This window comes from Lethenteron reissneri, chromosome 5, assembly GCF_015708825.2.
Source record: "Lethenteron reissneri isolate LAM-NWPU_2019-01 chromosome 5, ASM1570882v1, whole genome shotgun sequence".
Lineage (NCBI taxonomy): Eukaryota > Metazoa > Chordata > Hyperoartia > Petromyzontiformes > Petromyzontidae > Lethenteron > Lethenteron reissneri.
In genome coordinates, this window is record NC_083783.1 from 7975542 (window position 1) to 8000312 (window position 24771).

General features: G+C 46.3%; 2 protein-coding genes across 4 annotated transcripts in view; one reads left to right on the forward strand and one right to left on the reverse strand.

Moving 5' to 3' along the window:
• Positions 1-2390, forward strand: part of MDN1 (midasin AAA ATPase 1) — an 84611-nt gene extending 82221 nt beyond the window's left edge. The window contains 1 exon segment of the mRNA XM_061567775.1: positions 550-2390. Coding sequence (XP_061423759.1) covers positions 550-735 — 186 coding nt within the window. The 3' untranslated portion in view covers positions 736-2390.
• Positions 2385-23370, reverse strand: LOC133352057 (rhomboid-related protein 2-like). 3 transcript variants are annotated; one of them, XM_061567787.1, is made up of 8 exons: positions 23242-23370; positions 18759-18996; positions 16741-16889; positions 10280-10392; positions 9306-9406; positions 8036-8096; positions 5323-5384; positions 2385-3931 (listed from the first exon to the last, which is right to left on the reverse strand). In XM_061567787.1, exons 2-8 carry the CDS (start codon positions 18963-18965, stop codon positions 3740-3742), a joined length of 885 nt encoding a protein of 294 aa, XP_061423771.1. In that variant the 5' UTR covers positions 18966-18996; positions 23242-23370; the 3' UTR covers positions 2385-3739. The 3 variants fall into 3 exon arrangements, with proteins under 3 accessions (XP_061423771.1, XP_061423781.1, XP_061423789.1); XM_061567797.1 differs by lacking the exon at positions 23242-23370 and adding an exon at positions 23149-23194; XM_061567805.1 differs by lacking the exon at positions 23242-23370 and adding an exon at positions 20149-20169.
• Positions 23371-24771: the final 1401 nt, after the last annotated feature.

Below are 24771 nucleotides of genomic sequence, written 5' to 3' on the forward strand. Positions count from 1 at the left end.
GATTGGCCAAGAACGTGCAGTTATCCTGTATTTTGTGGGATTTTTTAAAAATGTGTTGTGTGTCTCTCTACATACGAGGGTTACCACAATGTTTTGCCAGCGACAGCTCCGATATTCTCACTCCCACGTCATTCCTTTCTTGTACGGCAGCGTCCGCGTCAATTCCATGAATTATTCTTGGCAGTTATATTTACCATAGCAACAACCACTACTGGCAGATAAGTCCCAACCAAATTTCAAAACTCACGACGACAAGAGGTAGGCTGGACATTGCGATTACCTCTCGCACTCCTTGCATCTCACTCGTAGACACGCCACACATCCACCTCACCCATCCCGATTCCTCAAAAGCAGTCACTCTCGCTCGCATAAATTCCTGAGCCCGTACACATCCCAGTTGCCCTCCACCAGCGTCTTGCACTCCACCGTGGTCTTGTGAAACGTAAAGATTTTACCGTTGGCATTCGCCAACTCGGCAGATTCTGCCGACCGCCCTTGCTCTCTCTTGACCCCCTTACGTACCCCCGTCCCACGCTCCCCGGCCTCCAGGACTCGCTGCTCGACATTAAAGTGCCGATCTTCGGGGGTCCCGGGACGCTGCCCGAGATCCGCTCTTACATGGACGAGTTCCCGTTCCCGTTCTACGTCGTCCTGCGCGACGTCAACGCACTCCCCGAGACGCTGAGCGACGCCCTCCGCCAGTGGTTCGAGCTCGTGACGGCGTCCGATCACTGAGATCGTCGACACGGCGCGGAGGCAAAGAGGAGAGATGCGGGGTGAAGGTTTGGCGATGTCGAGCGGGTGGGGAGGATGGGCGGTGGGGGGGGGACTTGGCGAGGGAGAGGAGACGGTGGCTGGGGAGGGGAAGAGGCCTTGGGGTGAGAAAAGGATTGGGCAAGAAAGCTGAAATAAAGATGGGGGAAAAAATCATGCACACGCATGGATTTAGTCATTCTTCCCAACATGAATTTTTCTTTGGAAGTATTTAATTAGCAGTACTGAAGCCGACAGGTGGTTGTCAGGGTTAAATGTGTTGGCATATTTGAAAATAGTCCTTTTTGGCTTGATTTGTGCCACCCATGTCTTGGACAACGTGTTGGTGAATGTTGCTGGTTTTTTTCAGTAGGTTAAGTCCCGAATAGCGACACAACTTTATATTACAGCTTGGTTCATATTGGATCATCTTCGAGATAATTATTTTATTTCCCCTTTATGGACAGGTAGAGATGGAGCCAATGTGGAAAATGCTTTTAACCTTAGTTGGAAAGCATTACAAGCTAAGTTAGGAAATGTAAGGAGAGGGGAAAAGTTGGCGAAGATGAAACCACAGCATCAAGTTAACGTACCGTTTGAAACCTTGTGGTAACTTACATATGCAACGTGGGTTTAGCATTGTTACTGCATCACTGTACAATGTGTTTACCTCAAATAAGCGTTAACCATTGTGTCACGTGTCCTCAGCCCTTTTAATAATAATGATAATAATAAAAGACGAATTCTGCATCACCGTGCCCTCCTGTGCTTACTCAGGGTCATTTTCTTATTCACGGCTCAGCTCGGGCTCAGCGTCTAACATGTCCCAGCTCAGACCTGAGCCACTCGGCTGCTTCCTAAGATGCACGTGGGGCTCGGCCGTGGCTCGGGGCGCTGCGGTGGGGAGATGTTAACTCGATTCGTTGATGTGCAGGAGGTCGTGGGTTGGATCCCCCAACGCTGACGCCTGTATATTTGGAGTTTGCTTGTTCTCCCCGTGGTCGCGTGGATTTTTCTCCGGCACACCGGTTTATCCCTCCACATGTAGAAACGTGCGTTTAAGAGTATTTGGCTGCTCTAGATTTCCACACTATAAGCTACTTTGTTGAGCTATCATTTGTGGCCAGGTCGCTCATGAAAACGAGCTGAACAGCTCAGTGGGGCCTCACCTCGTAAAATATTTTTTTTTTAGGCTCAGCTCACGGAAATCCTAACCGTTGCTGGGATCGTGCTCAGAGCCGGCTCAAGTTAACCATGCCTTCGAGCCCGCTCACTTGAGCCAGAGCCTAGCCTAAGCCGAGCCATGACGAAGCATCCAGGCCTCTTAGTATTCCCGTCTTAGGTTGGCCTTGAGGAGGTTTGAGCACAGTCACCAGGCAGGCGGGGGACGTTTTGGGATTGTGAAGGAAAGTGGGAGCCCAAGGCTTTGTGCTCTAAAGTGGCAGAGTGCTGTGTGTGACATGGGGAAGTCAGGAGGCTGTGTGAATGTGGAGCCCACTTGTCTCCAGGATGTGCGCGCGTGCGCCTCTTTGCCTCCCCCCTTTATCACGCCCACTCGCACACAAGTGGTGGCATTCGTGCCGCCTCAGCATTTTGAAGGATGGCAGTGAAAAAAAACACAGTGCTCCAAGTTTTAATGAAAACGTGTATTGTACGATTTCGAGTGACGACGACAATGGCACTACTTGTGTCAAAACAAGACTTTGTAACAAACAAAAATTGAGAATGTAAACAGACAATACATAATTCGTTCATTTTTGGTCAGATCCGTCTAGCTATGCCAGTGTTTTTTTTTATGATAATCTTCCTGACATAACCTACACGATATCATCCAAACAAAACTAACGAGCCTTTTGCCCATCAAAGGACGGGTGTATTTCAGTAGATCTGAAACTTGCAAGCGAAAAGCAGAGCGTGAAGTGATATTGCATCAATTCGTGTGCAATTTGTAAGGCCGCGGTGACTACAGACATTTTATTTAAAGGTTATAATCCCTTGTTCATCATGACGTCCTTTTTACTTCGATGTCTCAACAGCAGTACGGAGATCACGTGACGTGAGGGTTCTGCCTTTGTCGTGAGGGTTGTAAGGGGGAGTGACGTCACCCACTAAATATGAATGGGAGGGGGTGTCCATTTGGAAGATTGATGTGGGGGCCTGTTCGATGTGGAGTGACGTCACCTGCTCATTATTGGTGAGGGGGAGGGGTGCTATATGTGGAGTGACGTCGTCTGCTCATGATTATTAATGAGGGGCAGGGATCCATGTGGAGGACGTCACCTGTTCATGATTATTAATGAGGGGGGCTGGCCGACGTGGAGTGACGTCACGCGCGGGACACACAGACATTCTTGGCTCATCGTCGTAAATTCTGCATCGTGACCAGGGTATCGGCAACCTGTGTCTCCAGAGCCACATTGCGGCTCTTTAAAGACGGCTTCGTGACGTTATTATGTTAGGGTCGCCGTCGCGTATTTACATGCGTTGTGGCTGTTCAAGTGTTGAGGTTTTTTTTACCGAATTCAAAAAAAAACGGCTCTTGTTATATTGGTTTCCGACCCCTGATAATGACATTGTATGTGAAAGCCAATTGTCGATCACGAACTATCTACAATTTTTGTGTTACGCTCCGTTAAAGCTATTAAAAAAAAGAACAACCGTTGCAAGTTCAAATTAGTTAAAATACATTATTATTGGCCCCATCCAACTTTTACTGTATAAAAGAGTAATACGTTCACAACAATAAAAAAAAATATAAACCAATCCTTGCCGGCTCAAAGTTGTACCACAGGGAGCAAGCAAGTCATTGTTGAATTCCACTCCAAAACGACACTGGGGGAGACTCGGGATCATATAAATAACGACGAGGTTGGATCTCCGCAGTTTTCCCGCGTTCATCGCTGGCAAGGCAGATTGGTGTGGCCGCACACGACACGGTCGGTGGTGTGGAGGCCGGCCAGTCCGGCCGGGCAGACGGACGGACGCCTCAACGGAAGCAATCGACGGCTGGCGAGAGCCAGATGTTGAAGGCGACTGCGGCCAGGGTGCAGATGGCGAAGCCGACGAGGCACACCCAGAAGCGAGGGTCCTTCACGAGGCTCTGGTCGTAGCTGGTGAACACCACGTAGCCCATGGACACGCCCGCCAGCCCGCCCGCTATGTGAGCCACAAACGACACCTGCCCCCCCAAGCGCGTTAGTCGACACGGGTCACGATGGCAGCGATTGTGTTTTTTTTGCCAAACAAAATCGAGGAGAAACGAGCAAGAAAAAACAAAAACGAGGTCGTGCTAAAACTCTACGGTTAGATGGCGGTGGAAAGTGTTAAAGAAGCTTACTTGGGAGATTGGGGGGTCAGGAGGGGGGGCTGTGACACATTTATGGAAAATGTGTAGACCGTGACAACTGGAAAGAATCTTGCAGAGAAATTGATAAAGGTCGATAACGGCCTCCGAGCAACAGACTCCTTTTAAAAATAGCATCATTTTATCTCAATGGGCTCTTGAGCTGGTTATAAATGACGTGGATGAAATAATGAATTAATATCGTTCTGCCTGTACAAATGTCACCCTGCACACAGCATGTCTGTAAGGGAACCCTGCGTGTACTGCTGGGAACATTTGCAGGAGGGCGCTCACCAATCGTCATTGTCAATGTACCGTTTATTTCATCAGAGCCCCCTTTGATGATCGAGACTGCGATGGGCCGGCTATAATGGGTGGTTTTGTAACGCGAACTCTGATGGTGCATTGACACCGCCGCCGAAAGGAAGAGTTCCCTGTTTGGGAAGGCTGGCTATGCCAAGCCCCCGTCATTTAACACGCCGTGTGTGGGGGAGAATGCTGCCGAGGGTGGCAAGAGGGTGAAGCCCTTTTCTCTGACCACATCCCTTGAAGCTGATGAAATTGAATCCATCGTACAAAGTACGCGTGTGTACGTACAGGGGGCCCCCTTTTGGCAATCTGCCGCTGGGTGAGGGGGGGGGCCTTCCTTTACACCGTACAGCGTTGTGGAGGTTATTTGTCTGCGTCGGTCAGTGCAGCTTTGTCAAGGTTTGTACTGACTGTGTTTTGTGCGGGGAGCGGTAGTTTAGTGGTTAGCGCGCTGCGCTACGAGTTCGAATCTCGCTCACGGCCAACACCGGTGACTGTTATCTGAACCGGTCGTGGGCCTCCCCTAGGTCGGCTCAGCCTCAAATGAGTGCCTGGTGCGGTTTGTCAAACATCGCCACTGGGGAGACAAAGGCGGGCGGGCGTGGTTACTGGCCAGCCCTCCCCTCGTGCGCCGTTGCCGGCCTTCACAGGGTGCTGTTACCGAGAGCACTTGCCCCAACAGTGCTGTTAAGGCGATACGGGAGATCTTTGCCTTTTTAAAATGTTGTGGCCCTGCAGCTTACAGGGCTCAGCCCTGCTTAGCTTCCTATACCAGACGAGTTTGGATGCATTCAGGGTGCTAGCGCCACAGACTCGTGATTGCACAACACGGATTTGAATTTGTGATGCGTCTACAGTTGCCTATCTGATTGCGATTGAGTGAGTGGAATCCAAGATCTGTTCTTGCAATGCCTCACCTGTTGCGCAATCTCTTTGGCAATAAATCTCCTGTAAATGGCCACTCCGACATCTGATAGCACTGTGTGGGCAAAACATTCATCATCATAGGTGCGGTGCGAAAGAAGTTCATCATATTCGAGATTAGAAGCTTTCGTGACTGCAAGGATTAGGTTTTTTCGGTAAAGTCACGTAGGTAAAAAAAAAATACATGAAAATATCTCAATTAAATCACGACGTTTCGGAGGCAACACAAGTCTCCGTCTTCAGGTGGGACAGTCACAGCTAAATTCACTGTATCAAGTGAAGAGAAATCCAAGAGACAAGATCATCATACATACATCATCATGTACTGTAGCACATTGAAAACGGTAACCTAGCATGGCTGGAATGAGCGCTGGTGCATACATATTTACGGTATTTTTAACACGCTTTTATTTAACTCACTGTTATTGTCGTTGTATCCTCAAATCTTGTAACTCAGTTTTAACCCACTTCCCAAAGTGGTATCGACTGCAAACTTGGTATACTTATGTCATACTGATGACAATACTATATTCTATCATTAATTTTTTTTTTACATTCTTTTTTATATGTTATGTTTCGGCTTGGGTCTAATTGTCCACGCTCAACTGACGTTGGCTGTAATTGCCCACGGTCCTTTACGTTATGGCAAGCTTCCTGGAGTCGTGGAGTTCTTCCATTACTAGTACATTTCATAAAAGCGTGTTTTTTTAAAAATATTACTTATTAAATTTTTTATCTGGCCACAGTGTGGTACTCAAAAAATATATGATTGTAACCGGTAACGAGGGACGACTTGATGACTGCGCGCTAACCACCCTCGGTGAACGGAAATGTACAAGCATGTGTTTCCTGCAAAAAAAAACCTCCCGCAACGTTTATTTTATTCATTTTCATTTTTCCTCCCTCCAAATTGCATCGCTGCTGCGCTGTCCACCGCGACCACGTCGTTAGAAGGTGTCACCAATTTCGAAGTCTCGCAGAGGAAGTGCATCTCCACACGTTAAAGACCAGCTTCTGGAAGGCGTTGTTTTTGAGTTGTACGCCTTTTAGCGTCATCTGGTCCAACACCAATGGAGACTAGGCTCTAAGAAAAGCTGTCTCGGGTGTGGACCAATCAACTTCAAGGACAGTGCATATCATTATCAGAGTTGTTTATTTTTGTTTGCATTTTGACTGCTTGTGTTGTGGTTATTGCAAACATGATGCCTTGTATAAAGGTGTCAGTTTTGTACCAGTTTAAAGGGTAAAAACCTACTACTACTCCTTCAGAGGTCTCTTCCATTCCCTCTTATCTACACGCCCTTCTGTGCGGCGCTCAAACTGCATTTTTATTTTGTTGATTTATTGGAGCGAGACTTTTACAAATGAATTACGAAGCCAAATTTTTACTCAGATGGGTTTGTTTTTTGTGCCGCCGTTGAGAGAATGAGCTGAGAACATCAACTTGCCACACTTGAGAAACAACCTGGTACGATGGAAACAAATAAAAGGCTTTTTATACCCCTTCCCGCCAATAATAGAGGAGGTGTTAAGATGTTTAAACGCCAAATAGACCCATCCTCTTGCAAGGCCTCAAGTCTGCATTAATCACACATCATGTGTGTGGCAAAACACGCACCCGTGCATTAAAAATGTACGCAATGCTCTTGAAATGGATCGACAGCCTCCTTTTATGTCCTTTTCTCACCAGTGGCAGATCGGAGAACAACGCCAAAAGGCAGACAACTTGGTTTGATTAGCGGGGTTACCGAAACATTGCTATTTATTTCATAATTTCAACAGGGTGAGAGCTCGCTAAGCCCACGGCTCTCTGCTGTTTTTTCCTATATTTTTCTGTTGCGTGTTTTTAAGATGTTCCTTGTTCATGTTTTTGTTTGTTGCGGTTGCACCCGAGTTAAGAGCCGCATGGCTCACAGGGTTATACCTAATAAATGAAACTGAAACTGTCAAGGGAGAGCTGAGAGAGTCACAGGGCAATACCAGAGCAAAAAAGGAGGCCTTTGCAGTAAAATTAAAGTTAAACAATAAATGCCGTAAAGCTTATACTGGAAGTGAAAGTTATTTTGGAAAGGCAAAATACCAACGCAGTTAAATACATTTTACTGACTGCGGTAGAAACAAAGATCAAAAGCACGTGCACTTAAGAGTATTCTACAAAAGTTATTGTGTGGGAAGTCCGGGCTTAGTTTATTGTCCTTCCCCCGCACCTCCGATTATCACGGTTGGCCACGTACTGTGCGAAAGAAGTTCTACATACATGCATACCTTCCATGCTCTTTTTTCCCCTTAACTTGAACCCATTTTTACGGTTAGTTTCCTGCGGTATTATTTCCAGATGGTGCAGTGATTAGCGAACTGCTGTATGAACCCAGTAACTTCGAGTTCAATTCCTAGCCATGGATTAAATCGGCGTCGAGTTTTATTCAAACCTGTTTGGGTAACCCCCTCACCGCCAACCCGCGCTGACCAGCATGGTGAAGTACAGTCAAATAAACCCATGTGACCAACATGGTGTGTGGGGAGGCCTTCATCCTGCAGTGAATTGACAAAGGCTGAAAAGTTGCCTAGGGCGACAGCAGCACTATAAGGCCATGTCAAGTTCCAAGCCAGTGTCTCGGCGAATTTATCAAAAATCATCTGGTACAATTTTTTTGTTGTCACACTGACGTTGATCACCAAGGAAAGGACATTGAATTGTAACATTACCTATACTGCCGATGAAGAGAAGTCGGAATACTCCAAACAGAGGCTTCATCTCCTTAAAATTCTGCAAGGCGAATGAAACGTGAGTCGGTTATAACAGAGCCGACTACAAAACACAAATAGCGTCTCTGTCAGGTGCCACGCAGTAGGTGGAGCGGTGGTGCAGTGGTTTGCACCGCTGTGCGTAAAACCTTGCGAACCGAGTTTGATCATTGGCCACTGATGACATCGATGGTGAGTTAAATCTGAACCTTACTCATTAGTTCTTTCGGTAAAGTCACTTAGGTATAAAATGAAATAAATAATAAATAAAAATCAATTACAAATAAAAAACAAAATCCAAATAAATCTAATAAAATCAGTGATTTTTGAAAATGTGATATTTATTATTTTATTTTAATTATTTATTTTTATTTTATTACTACGTGACTACCGAAAGAACTAAAGAGTATGGATCATTGCAGTCACGAAAACTTACGATCTAAATCTGAACCTGTTCTGCGTACCCCTCACTAACCCTCACTGCTCAGCATGAAGTCTGCTCAAATAACCCCTGCGACCTTCACGGCCTGCGGAGTTCCAGTAGCGGATTGACAAAGGGCTGTAAATAATTATATTACTCCGCGTAAAAGCAAAACTAATAGTCTTGCAAAATCACTTGTAAAGTAATCCGCTGTTGATGATGATGCTGTTGTTGCTGATAATGATGAGAGTGATACTGGAGATGGTGATGTATGATGATGATGTTGAGTTATAATGATACCCACTTAGACGGTAGCCAAACTCTATCCCAACCGAAATGGATACTCAGGGTCGGCTTTACTGCAACAACCGGTGCAGCGGCAGAGGTCGCAAACGGGTTTTGATTCCTTAGCCGTACCTGTACCCGGCCGCACCAGGGTCGCAAACGGGTACCCGTACCCTACCCGATACCCGGCTATCCGTACCCGGCCGGGTATCTCGTAGGGTACGGGTACCCGATTGCGACCTCTGGGATGAAGCCATGTTGCAAGCGCGGGTGGGTTGATTCTAGGAACTTGAATTGTGAGAAGAGACAAGACGTTGGGAAATGAGTGACAAACGGTTACTCACCAGTGACTCACGGCCTACCCGTACCCGTACCCGGCCGCACCAGGGTCACAAACGGCTACCCGTACCCGGCCGGGTACGGGTAGCCAGGTATCGGGTAGGGTACGGGTATCGGGTACCCGATTGCGACCTCTGTGCAGCGGTGAGCGTCCGTGGATCTTAACCGACGCATCGTTGAACTCACCACCACGACGTTCATGAAGTACCCCCCAATGAGCGCGTAGCCTCCGCCAGACGCGCCGACCAGCTGAACACACGGGTCGAACACGGAGCTGGCGAGTGAGCCTGCCCACGCCGACACGGAGACGAGACACCGTTCGGGCCGGTCACACAGCCGGCCCCACACACGACGCTTCGTTCGTATGGCGGTAAACAGACCAGCAATGTTTTTACGTTCATGTCGGGGTTGGTCGGTGAGCCAGTGGATGACTTTAACGAGTGGCCTCGTGGCAAATATCTCGATTGCTGCCGGCGAACGATCGAAATCTGGCAGTGGCGGTGTGCGGTGGCCGCAGTTGCTCTTGTGGGCTATGATGAACAGTCCCATCGGTGTAAATAGATGGAAGCAGACTCCGTTGGCCGACTGGATACGGTGCGTTCCGAGTGATTTGGTCACGGGGCTGTGGCATGGCCGAATGGCAGCGTGTTTGCTGTTTGTTTCGAGGCCGACAGCTACCGTGCTTAACACTGTGGTTCCGATTAGCCATCGAATACATGCCGTCTGCTTCGAAGTGGACATTAAAGACCCCGCAGCTTGGTTTGAAAGAGAGTTGGCTTCGTGCGCCGGCGTTGTTGTCAGAATTTGATAATTTGCCCCGCAAGCTACTTAGTTGGGTAAAACCACATTACAACATCGCCCCCCCTACTTACTGGCAGACAATACTCATCTGTGAAACATAGCACCCCTTGCGGTATAATACTGGCGATAATATCAAATGTACCGATACTTTGATTTTATTCGTGATTTTGATGATAGGCCGCTTCGGTAAGACAAAATGAATTCCTTACAAACACAACAGAACATGAAATCAGGGACCCTGGTGGGGACTGGCTCAGTTGTGGCCCACCGTCACTGCCTTGTCCCACACCTGCCTCCAGAACACGTGATACGCGAGAGGGCCTGCCCGCGCGTGTGGTGTGGTGGGACAGAGGCCTCACCGGCAACTACCCCCGCCAGGTACACAAGCCCCACGCGATGACCCTTGTGCACCAGCTCCAGAGGAATCCCGAGAATCAGTTGCACGATGAAGTTGTTGACGATGTGTTGCACCCTGCGCGACCACCACCAGCAGCAGCAGAGGTCAGTGATGCCCTCCACATCGGCGTTAACATCAGTCATGAACCACCTTTATTAGCTATCGATTGCTACGTCCAGGAAATGTTAGCTTTGTCTGACTACTTTTCCACGGAGAGTCAAAGTACATTTCGATTTTTTTGGCTGAAACACGGTGGCGCCTTTCTGGCACAAATCCGCCACCCAATGCGTCCATCGTCACATTAATACTCGTAAACGTAAACATGATATTAAATTACAACAACGAAAAATGGTTGGAAAAGCAGTGTGTTCGACAGCGGTGGTGGGGACGTTGCCGACCAGCTCCGGTTTCGGTTGCGTCCACGGGGAGTTGCTATTTTTCCACAGCTCAGCTTCGCCAAGCGTGGCTTCAGGTAACAGGAAAAACAACAAACATTGGCTTGTGGGTTTTTCGCTCACTATTACAGAATTTACTTCCTACATACAAAATGCTCGGTACAGTTTCGGCTCAACATTGCAATGCGGGACCTGCTTCAAAATGAGTCTTGAACCTCGGTAAGGCTCTCCTGGATAAAGAAAGGGAATTATTACCCATTATGTTCGCAGCCCTTTGTCAATCCATTACTGGATGAATTTCTCCCCCGTGCCTTGTCACTCGTGGGGGATGTTTGACCATACTTCACCAAGTTGGTCAGCGTGGGTTTATCAACTGGGAGACCTTTCAGATGTAACTTGCCAATGGTGTTATCCGTGGCCAGGAATCAAACTCAGGCACCAGGTTCACAGTACAGTGTGGTAACCACTGCACCTCCACTCCACTTTTTTTTATCAAGACCAGAAGAAAAGAAAAGAATATCTTCTCCTAATTATAAGACACTCGGGCAAAGTAAGACAGATCCCGCTAAGTTGTGCCAGTGTCAATAAATGTACAGAAATCTGGTCTCGCACATATACATACACCCCTACCAGATTACATGGTGGGGGGGAGGGAGGCTATAATCCTGAGAATAGGGTAATACTCAGCACCCACAAATGTTCTTAATTCTGAAGTGAAGCGATTAACATGCGACACCGCGAGCCTTGACTAAAGAGCGTTACCGATTGAATCATCGTCGCTGATGCGAAACGCCGGCGTGAAGGGGGGGGGGGGGTGACGGAGGAGCTACACACGGGCCTCTCTTCAATTCGTCTGTTGTGTACATTCTTGCCTGAGCCAGTCCAGCCCAGCGTCACTGCAGCCGCCCCCCCCTCCCCAAGGCCAAATAACAATGAGCGACTCCAACTGAAACCTGTTCTTTTGCTTCACTGATCACACGCGCGCACTGCACCAACGCGTTAAAGGCGTCGCCGGTTCGCGTCCTCTTATTGCACGCGCGGAAAGTGGTTCACGGAGGCCGCATTGGGAACTGACGAATTGAAAAGATTCCAGGCCAACCAACCCGAGCGTGCGAATGGGCAGCTTTTTTTGAAAGGTTCCTCTACCGCCGACGACATGCACACAGCACGGTACTGATGTAAGGAGAGTACCGCTGATTAGCGGTCAAAAGTGGTAAAAACAGGCTAAGGAACAGACAGGGGAACGATCTGAGATCTTCCGGAAGGTTCAAGAACCAGCGAGAGAGTTCGAGAAGTAGGGGTGGAGGGATGGCCACGCTGGGGATAAAAGGGGGGCGAGGAGAGAGGTTCGGGGCTGCTGTGGGAGTCTGGATCGTCGCTGTCCAGTGAATGTGTCTTCAATGAAGAAACCCTCACAAGACCGTATCTCTGAGAGTCGTTACATTGTTCATCAGGCTCTGGAATAGACTCGTGAACAACTAGATTTGAAGCTTTCGTGACTGCAAGAATTCATATTCTTAGGTTTTTTTCGGTAAAGTCACGTAGGTAAAAAAATTTAAATTAATAAAAGTAAAATAAAAAGAAAAATATAAATCACGACGTTTCGGAGGCAACACAAGTCTCCGTCATCAGGTGGGACCGTCACAGCCAGATTTGCTGTATCAAGTGTGTTGCCTCCGAAACGTCGTGATTTTTTTATTTAACTTTTATAAATTTTTATTTTACATTTTTTTTTACCTACGTGACTTTACCGATAAAACCTAAGAATATTGTGAACAACTACCACGTCAAATTTCGATTTAAAGCTTGCGTGACTGCAGGGATTCATCTTCTTGGTTCTTTCGGTAAAGTCACGTAGAATGGAAATAATAAAATAATGAAATAAAACATAATAAAATAATTCTCACGACGTTTCGGCCACAACGCAAGCAGCCGTCCTCAGGTGAAGACCAGGTCTGTCGGGGAGACTGCGTTGTGGCCGAAACATCGTGAGAATTATTTTATTATTTTATTATTTCCATTTTACGTGACTTTACCGAAAGAACCAAGAAGAACTAACACGTCAGCAGAGTATTTGCAGGATGAAATGGCGTTTTGGTGGGCCAGCGCACTGTCCCCATGAGCCTGGCGACCAGAGTTCGATTCCCGGCCATGGCTAACATCACAGGGGGACGTGGTGACTGGTCCTGGGGACTGACTGACTGCCTGTAACCAACCCCCGTGACTAACACGACGTGGAGAGGTGTGGGAGGAATGTACGTTGTGGAAGTCTGGATTGCACGTGAGTGTTTGTTCGTGGAACTGACTCTGCAACCCGCACGCATAGGAATGCCTCCGGTGATAAACCCAAAAACAGCAGGAAACAGCGGGTGTGAAACTTAACACAAAATAATAATTTAATTATGGTTTCAGCCCAGTCACTGATGACAATAAACAAGCAGACAATATACCTCCAGATATCTGTTCCTCAGCATAAATTTGTTTTGTTAAAGCCATCTTTTACACAACCCATCATCATAACAACTTTCTTGGAATAGATGTCAGCAGTATTGGTTCAACACAAGCAAATTCTGGACCTGTTTCAACATTTATAATTGTGTTTACTCTCCAGCACACCGGTGTGCTGAACTAGTAACTAATTTGGATGTTTTGTTTACGTGACAAACCTTAATGCTTTGGCTGTGTCGGGTGGTGGCGGGTTTAACGACACATTTATATATTTACGCGATCTAACCCCCCCTAAAAAAACCTCTTATGGATAATATTGCTAGCGAAAGCCTACGTGTTAAACTGAATATGAAGACACTTTGCAATGAGGAATCTTTAAATTACACAAATTGTCAAGCGAGGTGGTTATGTGTTTTCTTCATAGTTAAACAATAGTGCTGTTTGTTGCTGGTCGTTCAGGATCGTTTGGGTCTTTGAGCCAGTCAGTGCTCAACAACTATGATTAAAAAAGCAGACAGATTTACTCTCACAAAGACCCAAGCTCCAACAAAAAACAGCAAAACCTGAAGACAGTCAAATCTCTTAACCCGTGGGCGGCTTGCAAAATCGTGTATCCTCTGGCTTGTGTAAAACACATGCCTAGCATCGCACACACACGTGTGTTCAAACGTCTATGCAAACTGCAACGGTGACGCATGGCACGCGATCACCTACGGCTTTTGCTCTGCACCCGAGCGTGCCTGGCCTCAAACTGCGGTTTTAAGATAAAAGTTTAACAGAAATGAAACAATAAAGAAAAAAAGAAGCCCTAGGTCAAGTCGAGGAAGAACCTGGACTCTCTCTGAAACTATCAGGAAGGGGAAGAACGTCCGGATTGGGCAGGTCGTGGCGCGAGGGAACGGCTTGCCGAAGGAGGCGATTGCGGGAAGATAATTTGGGAAAAGACGAAGAGGAAGGGAAAAAAAAATAACCCGTAAAAACACAACAAATCCTTTATATGCGTGGTATCGGTTTTATTTTATTACTCATTTCTGTTTTTCTTGAGTAAGAGTTTTATTTTTATCACATTGGTCTTTGAAACGGGTGGCTAGAGTCCTCTCGTCCTCTGGCTTGAGATGGCTGCCACCTATGGGTCAGATGATTGCCTGCCAGCATTAAGCAATTGGTAATTAAATATAAAAAAAATCCTAAATTTTTTTTAAAATTTTGGAACAAAAATTTTCACGAGAATAAATTGTCACGCACAACGAGTCTGTGTGCAAAATCTTAGCTCGATTGGATCACGAGAAGTGGGTTAAAAAACGACCGAAAGATTTGCACGGTCGTAAGCGCGCAAGCAAGCAAGCAAGTGAACTTAATATATAAAGGATTTAAAAATGCGATGATGTGCAACAAGGACAGATGTAGAAAGCAGCAGAGGAAAGGATTGTCTACAGACCAAGCACTTAATGAACGGTTGAAATAAAGCGAGCGAGCGAGACGATGCAACGTGTTTTCGGCCACACGACTCGTGAGATCAAGCGGCATACCGGGCCACCACGCTTGTATCTGTTCGTCGCATCTCTCTGCCATCTCTCTTGGTCGATTTGTTTTCCTGCGACCCCACGTGTGTGGATTAGCGAGGGGAGGTGGGTGAAGCAATAATCGCCCGCGGCGGGTGAAGGAAGCCACTGCGGTGCATTGCAGTCTCACGAAACTTTGCAAGACCAGGCACGCACAGGGCCCAATTAATATCTGTAGAGTCCCTCGAGGTATAACTGTACCGCAGGCAGTGTCAGCGAACGTAGCAGAGTAGGAGAATGGACATGCTAATAAGACTAATAATAATGTCCTCTTTCAATCCGAGAAGGTCTCGCTTTTCCTAAAGGCTCTTTTGCAGGAGGAAAAATACATGTAATAGGTGACGTTTTGGGTAATGATCCTCATTCAAAGCACGTGAAAAAGGGTCAATGCTCGTAATGTCTATACTTTCCCTTTTTAAGGCAGTGTTGTTGAGATTTGTTGTGATGCGTGTGTTGTTGGTTGTGCTCAGTCAGTCGACCCGTGGCACCTGGGTCTGCCCCGTGACCTCCTGCCAGCGGGCGTTCGACACTTCACGTGGCCTCAAGGTGCACAAGCGTCGTGGTGACGTCACCGCCACTTAGTGGTGAATGGCGGTTGTTGTTGTTGCTTTTCGCGCCACTGCCAATGCGGTATCGCCTAAATAATTTGTTTTCTTTTTCAGAACGGCCCTGCTTGGAACATTTGGCTAATTCTTTGTTAGATATTTCTACTGTGTGTGCGGAAACTAGGGTTACCTGGTGAAAAACTACGTATACATGTGGGAGAAAAACACTCAAACAGTCTCTATTAATCGCCAATCAACTTCCTGTACTGCTCATCCTCTGTCCACCTCATAGCCCTGCCTCTTGGGAATCTCACACACACGATGTTTCACATGATTTCAAAGTTCTCCATGACAGGCATCCTCTGTCACGCTTCCATAATAATAATGTCCATTATTTATCGAGGAAAGCTTCAATGAGTCGAAAGACTCCCTGTTCATTATGGTCCTGCAATGGGATTTTTGGCCAAATTCGTTCATGAAGTGTTTAGCATGCGGCTGAAAACCCATAGTGCCTGTGAAAAACCCACACATAAGACAGGATAACACTCAGAGCTCTGCAGGGATAAAATTAATCCACATCGTGGACTGCCATCTCTTGGCCACCTCGCAGCCCAGTGGGTTTGGAGCTTCACCTTATCTCAAATTTGAGATCCACAAAACCTCGCTTCCGAAGCTCTGGAATACAGGTGGGCACCCCACCTGTAATCCTGGTGGAAAAGACGTGGTCCTGTTCAAGTCACGAAATCTGGTCCGAAGGCCAGAGTAGAGCTGGGATGATCAGTCAATTAAGTCAATTAATTATAAATAAATGTTATCACTTACGACACTGTTGGGCTCTTTTCCCAAAGGTGGGAAATCCCACAACAAGCCACGCCCATCGTGACGTAGGTGACACCGCCCATGACAACGCCCATGACAACACCCATGACAACACCCATAACAACACCAAGCCCTCTCTTACAGTAACCAAACCGATAATTATTGATAATTATCGGTTTGGTCATGTATAATCGGTACAGTAGTCGGTCATCCATCATACAGGTTTTTTGGGTTAGATTGCGTAAATATATAAATGTGTCGTTAAACCCACCACCACCCGACACAGCCAATTAGTAAGATTTGTCACGTAAACAGAACATGCCAATTCGTTACTAGTACAGCACACCGGTGTGTTGAAGAGCCAAGCCACAACATTTACAATCTGAGTACGACGTTTCGCCAGTAATTACAACTAGCTTCATCAGGCGACAGCCAGATTTGTGGAGAAGTCCTTCTGTTTCGTTCCTTAAATTAACATATTTACGCGATATAACCCAAAAAACCTGTACGATGGATGATATTGGTCGCAAAAGCCAACGACGTGTTAAACCGAGTCCTCGGTCACTGAAATAATCGGACATCCCAGCTCTAAGTAGAAATCTTCCCACCACCAGCACCACCACTCCAGCGACCGCCACCTTCGTTGGAACTTACCCAGCGTGCACCAGCATGTAGGACACGAAGCGCCAAGCCTCCTGCCGCCGGTCGGGCCGGTAGATGAAGGGACTGTTGGAGATACCAGAGTCCAGCGTGATCCACTGCTTCTGGGGTTTCCACACCGCGTAGTAGATGAACACGCCCAGCTGGAACGGCAACACGGCACCCGCGTGACGCGAGTTGACCCCGAGGGGACATCAGCAACGCGACCGATAGTCGCCGTTGCTTTGTGCGTGAGGACACAGCGGATCGCATGCATCGACACAGTAAATGCTCCTGTACGTGCAGACACGCTGGTTTGTAAAGTGTGCACGGGTGGGAGTTTCAAGGGTTTTCTTGCATCGGGTGGTGGCACATTCAAGGCGTATAAAGCCACTGCTCCTCCCCATGCCACGCAGGTCAGTGTGCGATGGTGAAGGCCAGGGAGCATTGCCTTCTGCTGACCACCACGTAGACCTGTAGCCATCTCTGACAACCTGTTTGTGCATCGTGGTCACCACCATCCTAAGCTCTGAGATTGTGACGAATTCGGGCCCCTTTCCTGGTGATACCCACAGGTGTTGTCAGGGTGCTCTCGTTTCCTCTGCTACATAACAAACAATGCAAGTCCAAACATCCCAATGCAGGGCCCTTCCTAAAAAAGAGAGATTCCTGAGAAATCGCGAGGATTTCCTGGAGGAAAGAAGACAATTGAAGGGAATATAAACAAGGAAAGAGCTTGTTGTCTCCCAAAGACGGTCGAACGTTTAGAAATTGAACTTTAAAAGTTTGTACAACTCCCATGGCATCTTGCGAGACGTAATCAGGTTTGGGTTGAGCTATTGTGCTAGCAAATGTGATAATTCTATTTTTGTAATGTATGACCACGTATCGCTTCCCTCTGTGTTGACCCACGTGTTTCCGGCGTAAAAAGCCCAGCTGCGTCGCGTGTGGCAATTTGCTAACAAGGATTAGGAGCGGTGTTTAGTCATCATTCTTTTCATTTTAGTCAGAGCCCTCGTTGAGTCGGCAACAACTCGTGGATTTTGAGTCAAGTCTGATTTTGTGGATTTATTTTTTTAATCTTTTGCTTCGTCTAGTCGACGACTAAAGCTGGCAGCAGTGTTGTTCACTCTTCATCAATAAATGTCGCTTAACAATCTCCCCCAATATTAAACAGGTCAGCCCATCAGCGAACTCCGCAAATATTTTTTTAATATACTGTACAAAAATGGCCAATTTCCCTTTTTGGTCTTACTCAATGCACTGCAGTCACTGACATTCCTAAATTATCTTCGTCTGCATCAAATTTCAAGTCTATTTGTTTTACCAGGCGAGAACTCACGATACCAGGATCATCGCATTGGCAAGAGTGACCTGGGTCGTCAAACATATCGTAGTAAATCGGCTGCAGCACACCTTAAAAAAAGACAAGAACAATACTCTTTGGTTCTTTCGGTCAAGTCACGTAGTTAGAAATAAAATATACAATACTAATTTTATTTGTAACTACGTGACTTTACCGAAAGAACCAGAGTATGGATTCCTGTAGTCACGAAAGCTTCAAATCAACAAGAGCAATGTTTAAGTCTTTGTTAGATAGTCTTAATCACAGTCACGCTTTGATGATTTCCATCCACTCATAGTCATCGTCGACTTAATTTTTTTTCATCTTCTTGGTTCTTTCGGTAAAGTCACGTAGAAGGGAAGTAATAAAATAATACAAATAAAACATAAAATAATTCTCACGACGTTTCGGCCACAACGCAAGCAGCCGTCCTCAGGTGAAGAATGAAACACCACCAAGCTTGGAGCGTATATTTAAGCTGGGTTGGAGGGGGGGAAGAAGAGCGCCTTGACAAAAGAATTTTCATATCAAGAGGAATTTAGCATATTTATGGGAAATGCGTAGGGGGAGTTTCAAAGTCATATTATGCCCGTGCATTATGCAGGATTAGCAGCATAAAAGGGAGGGGGGATGGGGGTAGCATTTACAAAACTCCATCGATGAAAACATTCCGTCACCAATTTCCCACCTCCAGAAGGCTGATGAGCATGATGAAAATTGGCGGCGGCAGGCAGTCGGCCCTCTCCAAATACTTCTCACGGATGTCGGGTGGCAGCACCCAGCGAGACAGCGACTTGTGCACCACGTGGCATCGCGGGCAGCAGGTCGACGCTCCCTTCCCGGGCGAGACGTCCTCCGGGTCGGCCTCCGGGTCGGCGTCTGGTACGGGTTCCATTCCTGCGAGAGGGGGGTGCGGGTGGCGAATCCTGGGGGAGCGGGGGGGGGGGGTGGGCAAATGGTTACCACGGAATGCTGCAGGAGATGCACATGGATTATGTTTATATGTATGAATGTATGTTAAACTTCTTCTTGGTTCTTTCGTTAAAGTCACGTAGAATGGAAATAATAAAATAATAAAACTAAAACATAATTAAATAAATCTCACGACGTTTCGGCCACAACGCAAGCAGCCGTCCTCAGGTGAAGAACAGGTCTGAAGAACAGGTCTGTCAGAAAGACTTTCTGACAGACCTGTTCTTCACCTGAGGACGGCTGCTTGCGTTGTGGCCGAAACGTCGTGAGAATTATTTTATAATGTTTTATTTTTATTATTTTATTATTTCAATTCTACGTGACTTTACCGAAAGAACCAAGAAGATGAATCCCTGCAGTCACGAAAGCTTTAAATCGAAATATGTTGAACTTATTTCGCACCGTACGTAGCCAACTGAGCTTATGTGATGTAGAGGTCGACGGTTTGATCTCCAGGTGCGGCATTTGAAACAATGTTGCAAGTTACTTGAATCCCCGTCCCCACCTCTGTCCACCCAGCAGTATAAATTAGTACATCGGAGTTGTTCGACTGGCAAGTCGCGTTTGGTGGGGTAAAATGAGGGTACTCCCACTTCTTCCAAGACATCGATCCAGTGAAGAAGAGTCCAAAGCACCCTTTAGAAAGGCTCTCTAAGAGCTCTCCCGAGTGGACGTCCTTCTACCAGCAGTGGTATGAAAAAGTAATTGCAGGGCTGCACCTTTACTATTTCACCCCTTTATTCATAATCCACTACAACAGCACAGAATAATCTTCAAACTATTTTGTTGTACTGCACTGAATGGGTCACATGGTGCTTTTTTTTTGCCTCTGTTAGCGACAACCCAGTTGGATTTGTTTAACATGCCACACTGCTTAAAATACTCGGGCAAAACCGGTTTAGATATTTCCATATTCAACATCTACTAAAAACGTTACAGCAAAGTATGATTGGCTAAGACACGATGTTGTATGTAAGTGTGTGTGTTGAACTTGCTTTGCACTATATTTATGTATTGAACAAGACGCTTGTAGGTTTGTTATTCTATTACCCAATTTTAACTACGACAGCGCATACATGCATTTATTGTCAACACAATACTCGTACCAACAATGCTCTTGTCGCCTGCCGTGTCAGTATCCCCCCTTGACCTCTAATCCATAGGCGCCTCTCCTTGGTTCTTTCGGTAAAGTCACGTAGAAGGGAAGTAATAAAATAATAAAAATAAAACATAATAAAATAATTCTCACACATCTTTTACAGACGCGACCATAGGCGCCTGTTTGTTGGACGAAGGTCCAGTTGGACCAGTTTTACCTAAGCGGTGGGGGAAGTTTCCAGACTGAACTTTAACCCCCTGCCTAGGAATCCAAACTGCCCTCTGCATCGTAGCTACGGCGGGGCAGCATTGTGATTCAGCACCCCGCAGGCAAGGGGTGGGTGGGTCACACAAATGTGTGGAACTCCCAAATCCCGTAGGCTGTGAAGCGCACAAGAGGGACAATAAACGGGTTAATTAACCTGCACTTTCATCATGGGACCTCCTTTGCCAGTACCACATGTTCCCCTTTTGTTGACTTTTCAGTGTTATCCCTGAGTATATAGAGGGACTCCTCTACCTACGAACATTCGACTCACGAACTTTCATAGATACGGACAAAACTGTCCGTATGTCCAGTTGCCTGTTCGGATCGAGGGTCGTAAGTTCAACCGCCTTGGTGGGATCTACATTTGCAGAACATGACGAACCAGTGGCATCTATATCTACAGGAGTTTATACAACTTTTAAATCCATTACCTGTGTTTAGTGTACATGCCGTACAACATGTATGAAATCGACGGGAGTAAAGTTGGACTTACGAACAAATCGACTTACGAACAGACCTCTGGAACCTAACTCGTTCGTAAGTAGAGGAGCACCTGTACTTGTATGTATGTTGAACCTCTTTCGCACCATACATAGCCAACCGCGCTAATTGCAGGTGTGTGGGGGAGGGGAAGGACAACAAAACTGACCACAAGAAGCAGTCATCTCGTTCGTAAGTAGAGGAGTCACTTTATAACTTTCCACCAGGTACTTGTTTTCTCCGCAAATCAAAATAATTCTTAAATAAATTGACTTTCGTATTTGTTCCATTTTTTGTTCAGCACAAGATCCTTCCTGAAAAGTAACCTGAGACTCAGTGAGACTTGTTTTAGACCATCATCATCATGAGGCTTTATTTATCCACTGCTGGATGAAGGCCTTCTCAAGACTGTCCCTCTCGGATTTATGAACGATGCAGCAGCAATTCCTCGTCTGGGTCCAACACATCGCTCAGTCCTCTCGATGAACGTCCTCTCAGATGCATTCAATTCCTTGTCTACCACTCCATCGTTCATCTCTGACAACCACCGACCATTATCCCTTGTAGTGAAGTGGTCCTTCTTGACCGTGCCCACTCACTCTTGTGAACAATGTGATGGCTCTGACTCACTCACGTTCCTATTTCTGTTTTCCATTGTTATTTGACGCATACAACCTCTCCATACCTCTTTGCTCACTTAAACTTATTTAATATATTTTGTCAATATCTACGTTTCATACAATACATATATGATACGATCAGTAAAAAGTGGGGGCGACTGGTGATAACATTTTAACACGGCGAACTGTTCCCATGTTAACGTGCATATCTCAACGGTCACTCGTTTAACGCTTTGTAAACTACCCTTTCAGCAAATCTCCATTCTTGTTTTTCTTTGCATTGACCGTTGTCGCGTTGGGGTTGCAATGTAAAGATTGCGGTTTGCGTCAGCATTCGGAGTGGCAACGTGGCTTGACAGACGAGTTCGTGGCTTGGATTCTTGACAGTCACAGGGGCGTGTGCGGTCACGAAGCCAACCACAAACTTCACAAAGAGCAGTGGAGAGAGCATGGCCGGTGATACGTTCAGCATATAAGTACCGTGCACATACGAGTAACTTGGAGGCGTTCTTTGTCCACTTACATTGACTTTGGCGTCAAACTCTACGGGGAGGCAATGTAATGGGTGCACTCACGGATAGATAGAAGTGGCAGGACGTGATTCTGTGATTGTTTAGCACGGGAACCTCTTCAACGCATTGAAGGACTTTATAGGCTGATCTTTCCGCGCGAGAGGAAATGAATCAACCTTCGGGTCATAAGTTCTAGCTGCCTAATTAACAACAAATTTAAAGGTGAGAATTGATGTCAGTCACCCAGCCGGGACCGTCTAATAGTACGTACAGACGGTAATACTTACAGAGTACTATATTACTTACATTGTACTTGAACTACAGTGTAAGTTTGTATCTAGGTAAGATAACTTTGGTAAGAACACCGAGTAATATAAAATGCTGTAACTCAAGAGTATAGAATTGACCTAATACCCCAATAAGAGTTTTGATACAGTATTTTTTCAAGAGTAAAGTATATCATTACAACAATTTTTATGATATAATAATACATTAGCTATAAGTAGCTACATGTATAATCTTAAGTGTGTGCAAGTAAACAGATTGTCCTCAATCCACTGCTGGATGAAGGTCTCCCCACGCTCCGTCGGTCGTGGTGTTTGACCATACTTCCCCACGCTGGTCAATGCGGGTTGGTGAATGGGGCAGGACCGGTTCAGATATCACTTGCCACTGATGTTAGCCGCTAATCGAAGCCAGTTCGCCAGGTTCGTACCGCAATGCGCTAACCCGAGTGCCACCGCTCCGTCATTAGCACGGTTGGCTACGTACGGTGCGAAACGAGTCCAACCTACATACATATATACACAGATTACTACTACTGTACTCCTTTAAGACTCAGTCGACCTAGGGGAGACCCAGGACCGGCTCAAACATTCGCCACTGTATTGTCGTGAGTGTGAATCGAACTCGAGTCGCCAGGTTAGTCTCGCAGTGCGCTAACCACAACGGCACCGCTCCCCGCCACTTTGTTAACACACACACAGCAGCAGTCAGTGGGCAGGCGTTGACCACACGCAACGCAACACAACGTCCCCCATCGCAATGGATCGATAAAGCGATCGAACACACGGACAAGCGATAGGGCACGATGCGAAAACGTACAGGTGTGCGCTGTGGCGGCCCTACCTGGCTCGTGTCTCGAGGCGATGTCGTGAACGCACGCACCTACACACCTGGGGGGGAGAGGAGGAGGGGGGCGCACGTGTTCGCTTAACTCACCTGTATTGTCCCGAGCGTCGAGAACCCGGTGGACTGTGACGTCACAGCGCTGAGAGCGCTTCACGTGACGGGCTCGCGACAGAAATGGTCAATTATTGAGGGGTGGGCGGTGGTGGTGATGGTGGTGGGGGAGGCATTAGGGGTTGGGTCTGGTGGTTTACATCTCAAACCACCCCCCCCCTCTGTCTCTTCCCCAACCCAATTTAGCCACGATTCACTAATGGCTGTTCGTGACTGCGGGAATTCATGTTCTTTGGGTGTTTGTGTAAAGTCACGTCCATAAGTTCAAAGAAAATGAAATGAACAAAGAACTACGACGTTTCGATCGCAACGCACGCGACTTTGCCGAAAGACCCAAACAATATTAGGCACGCTTGTTTCACGAATTACGATTGTCGCGACCTCTGCTGTTTTAATATTGAACTTAACGCAGTCGTCCATAAGAATGGCCCCCTGAACCAGGAACAACGCAGATGAGAGGCGACGTTACGGTCAATGGCCTTTTATAAAATAAATATATAATAGATAACGTTTCGGACAATAGACCTTCATAAAACAAGTTTATAGGAAAGGTTTTGGGCAATACCCCTTCATAAAACAAGATGATAGGTAACGTTTTTGGCAATAGCCCTTTATAAAACAAGATGATTGGGAACGTTTCGGGCAATGGACCTTCATAAAACACGTTTTAGGTAACGTTTCGGGCAATATGCCTTCATAAAACAAGGTGATAGATAACGTTTCGGGCAATAGACCTTCATAAAACAAGATGATTGTGAACGTTTCGGGCAATTGCCCTTCAGAAACTTTATATAATAAACGACGATTCGGGCAGTGCTATGAAGGGTCATTACTCAAAACGTCGCCTATTATGTTTATTTTTAAAGGCAGTATTATTGACGAATGTGTGGTGGGTGTCTTGGTTTTTTGTGACACTATGAACGCAGGCAGCATTACCACCAATTCTAGATTTGAAGCTTTCGTGACTGCAAGTATTCATATTCTTAGGTTTTTTTCGGTAAAGTGACGTAGGTAAAAAAAAATTAATAACAAAGGCTCAGTCCTTTGTTATGTAGACTAGCCGTAGTCACAAGCCGCATCTTACCATAATAATAAAAGGGGGCCTGTCCTAGCCCATCTCCCCCCCTCAACCAGTATATATACGGGGTAGTATCTCTTGGAATCTCTCATTTACTTGATACAGCAAGCGTGCTGTGACGGTTCCACCTGAAGACGGAAGCTTGTGTTGCCTCCGAAACGTCGTAATTCATATTTTACTTTTATTAATTTTTATTTTTTATTTTTTACCTACGTGACTTTACCGAAAAAAACCTAAGAATATAGCATTACCACCAACTAATTTATTTTCAAATAAGTGATGAGAACTTGACATACAGAAAGAGAGGCACAACACGCGCATGTTAATTATATCATCAAACTATAAAAAAGTAAAGTTTGGACAGGACACGTCTTTGATGCACGGCGGTCAAATAATAATTACGGAGTGGCAGCCGAGGAATGGAACGCGTC

Coding starts and splice junctions, on each gene's coding strand:
- LOC133352057 (XM_061567787.1), bottom strand. CDS start 18,965: ATGGAACCCGTACCAGACGCCGACCCGGAGGCCGACCCGGAGGACGTC. Junction 16,890..18,758: donor TGCTCATCAGCCTTCTGGAG/GTGGGAAATTGG, acceptor TTGCCGTTCCAG/CTGGGCGTGTTCATCTACTA. Junction 9,407..10,279: donor CCTGGCGGGGGTAGTTGCCG/GTGAGGCCTCTG, acceptor CGGCGTGGGCAG/GCTCACTCGCCAGCTCCGTG.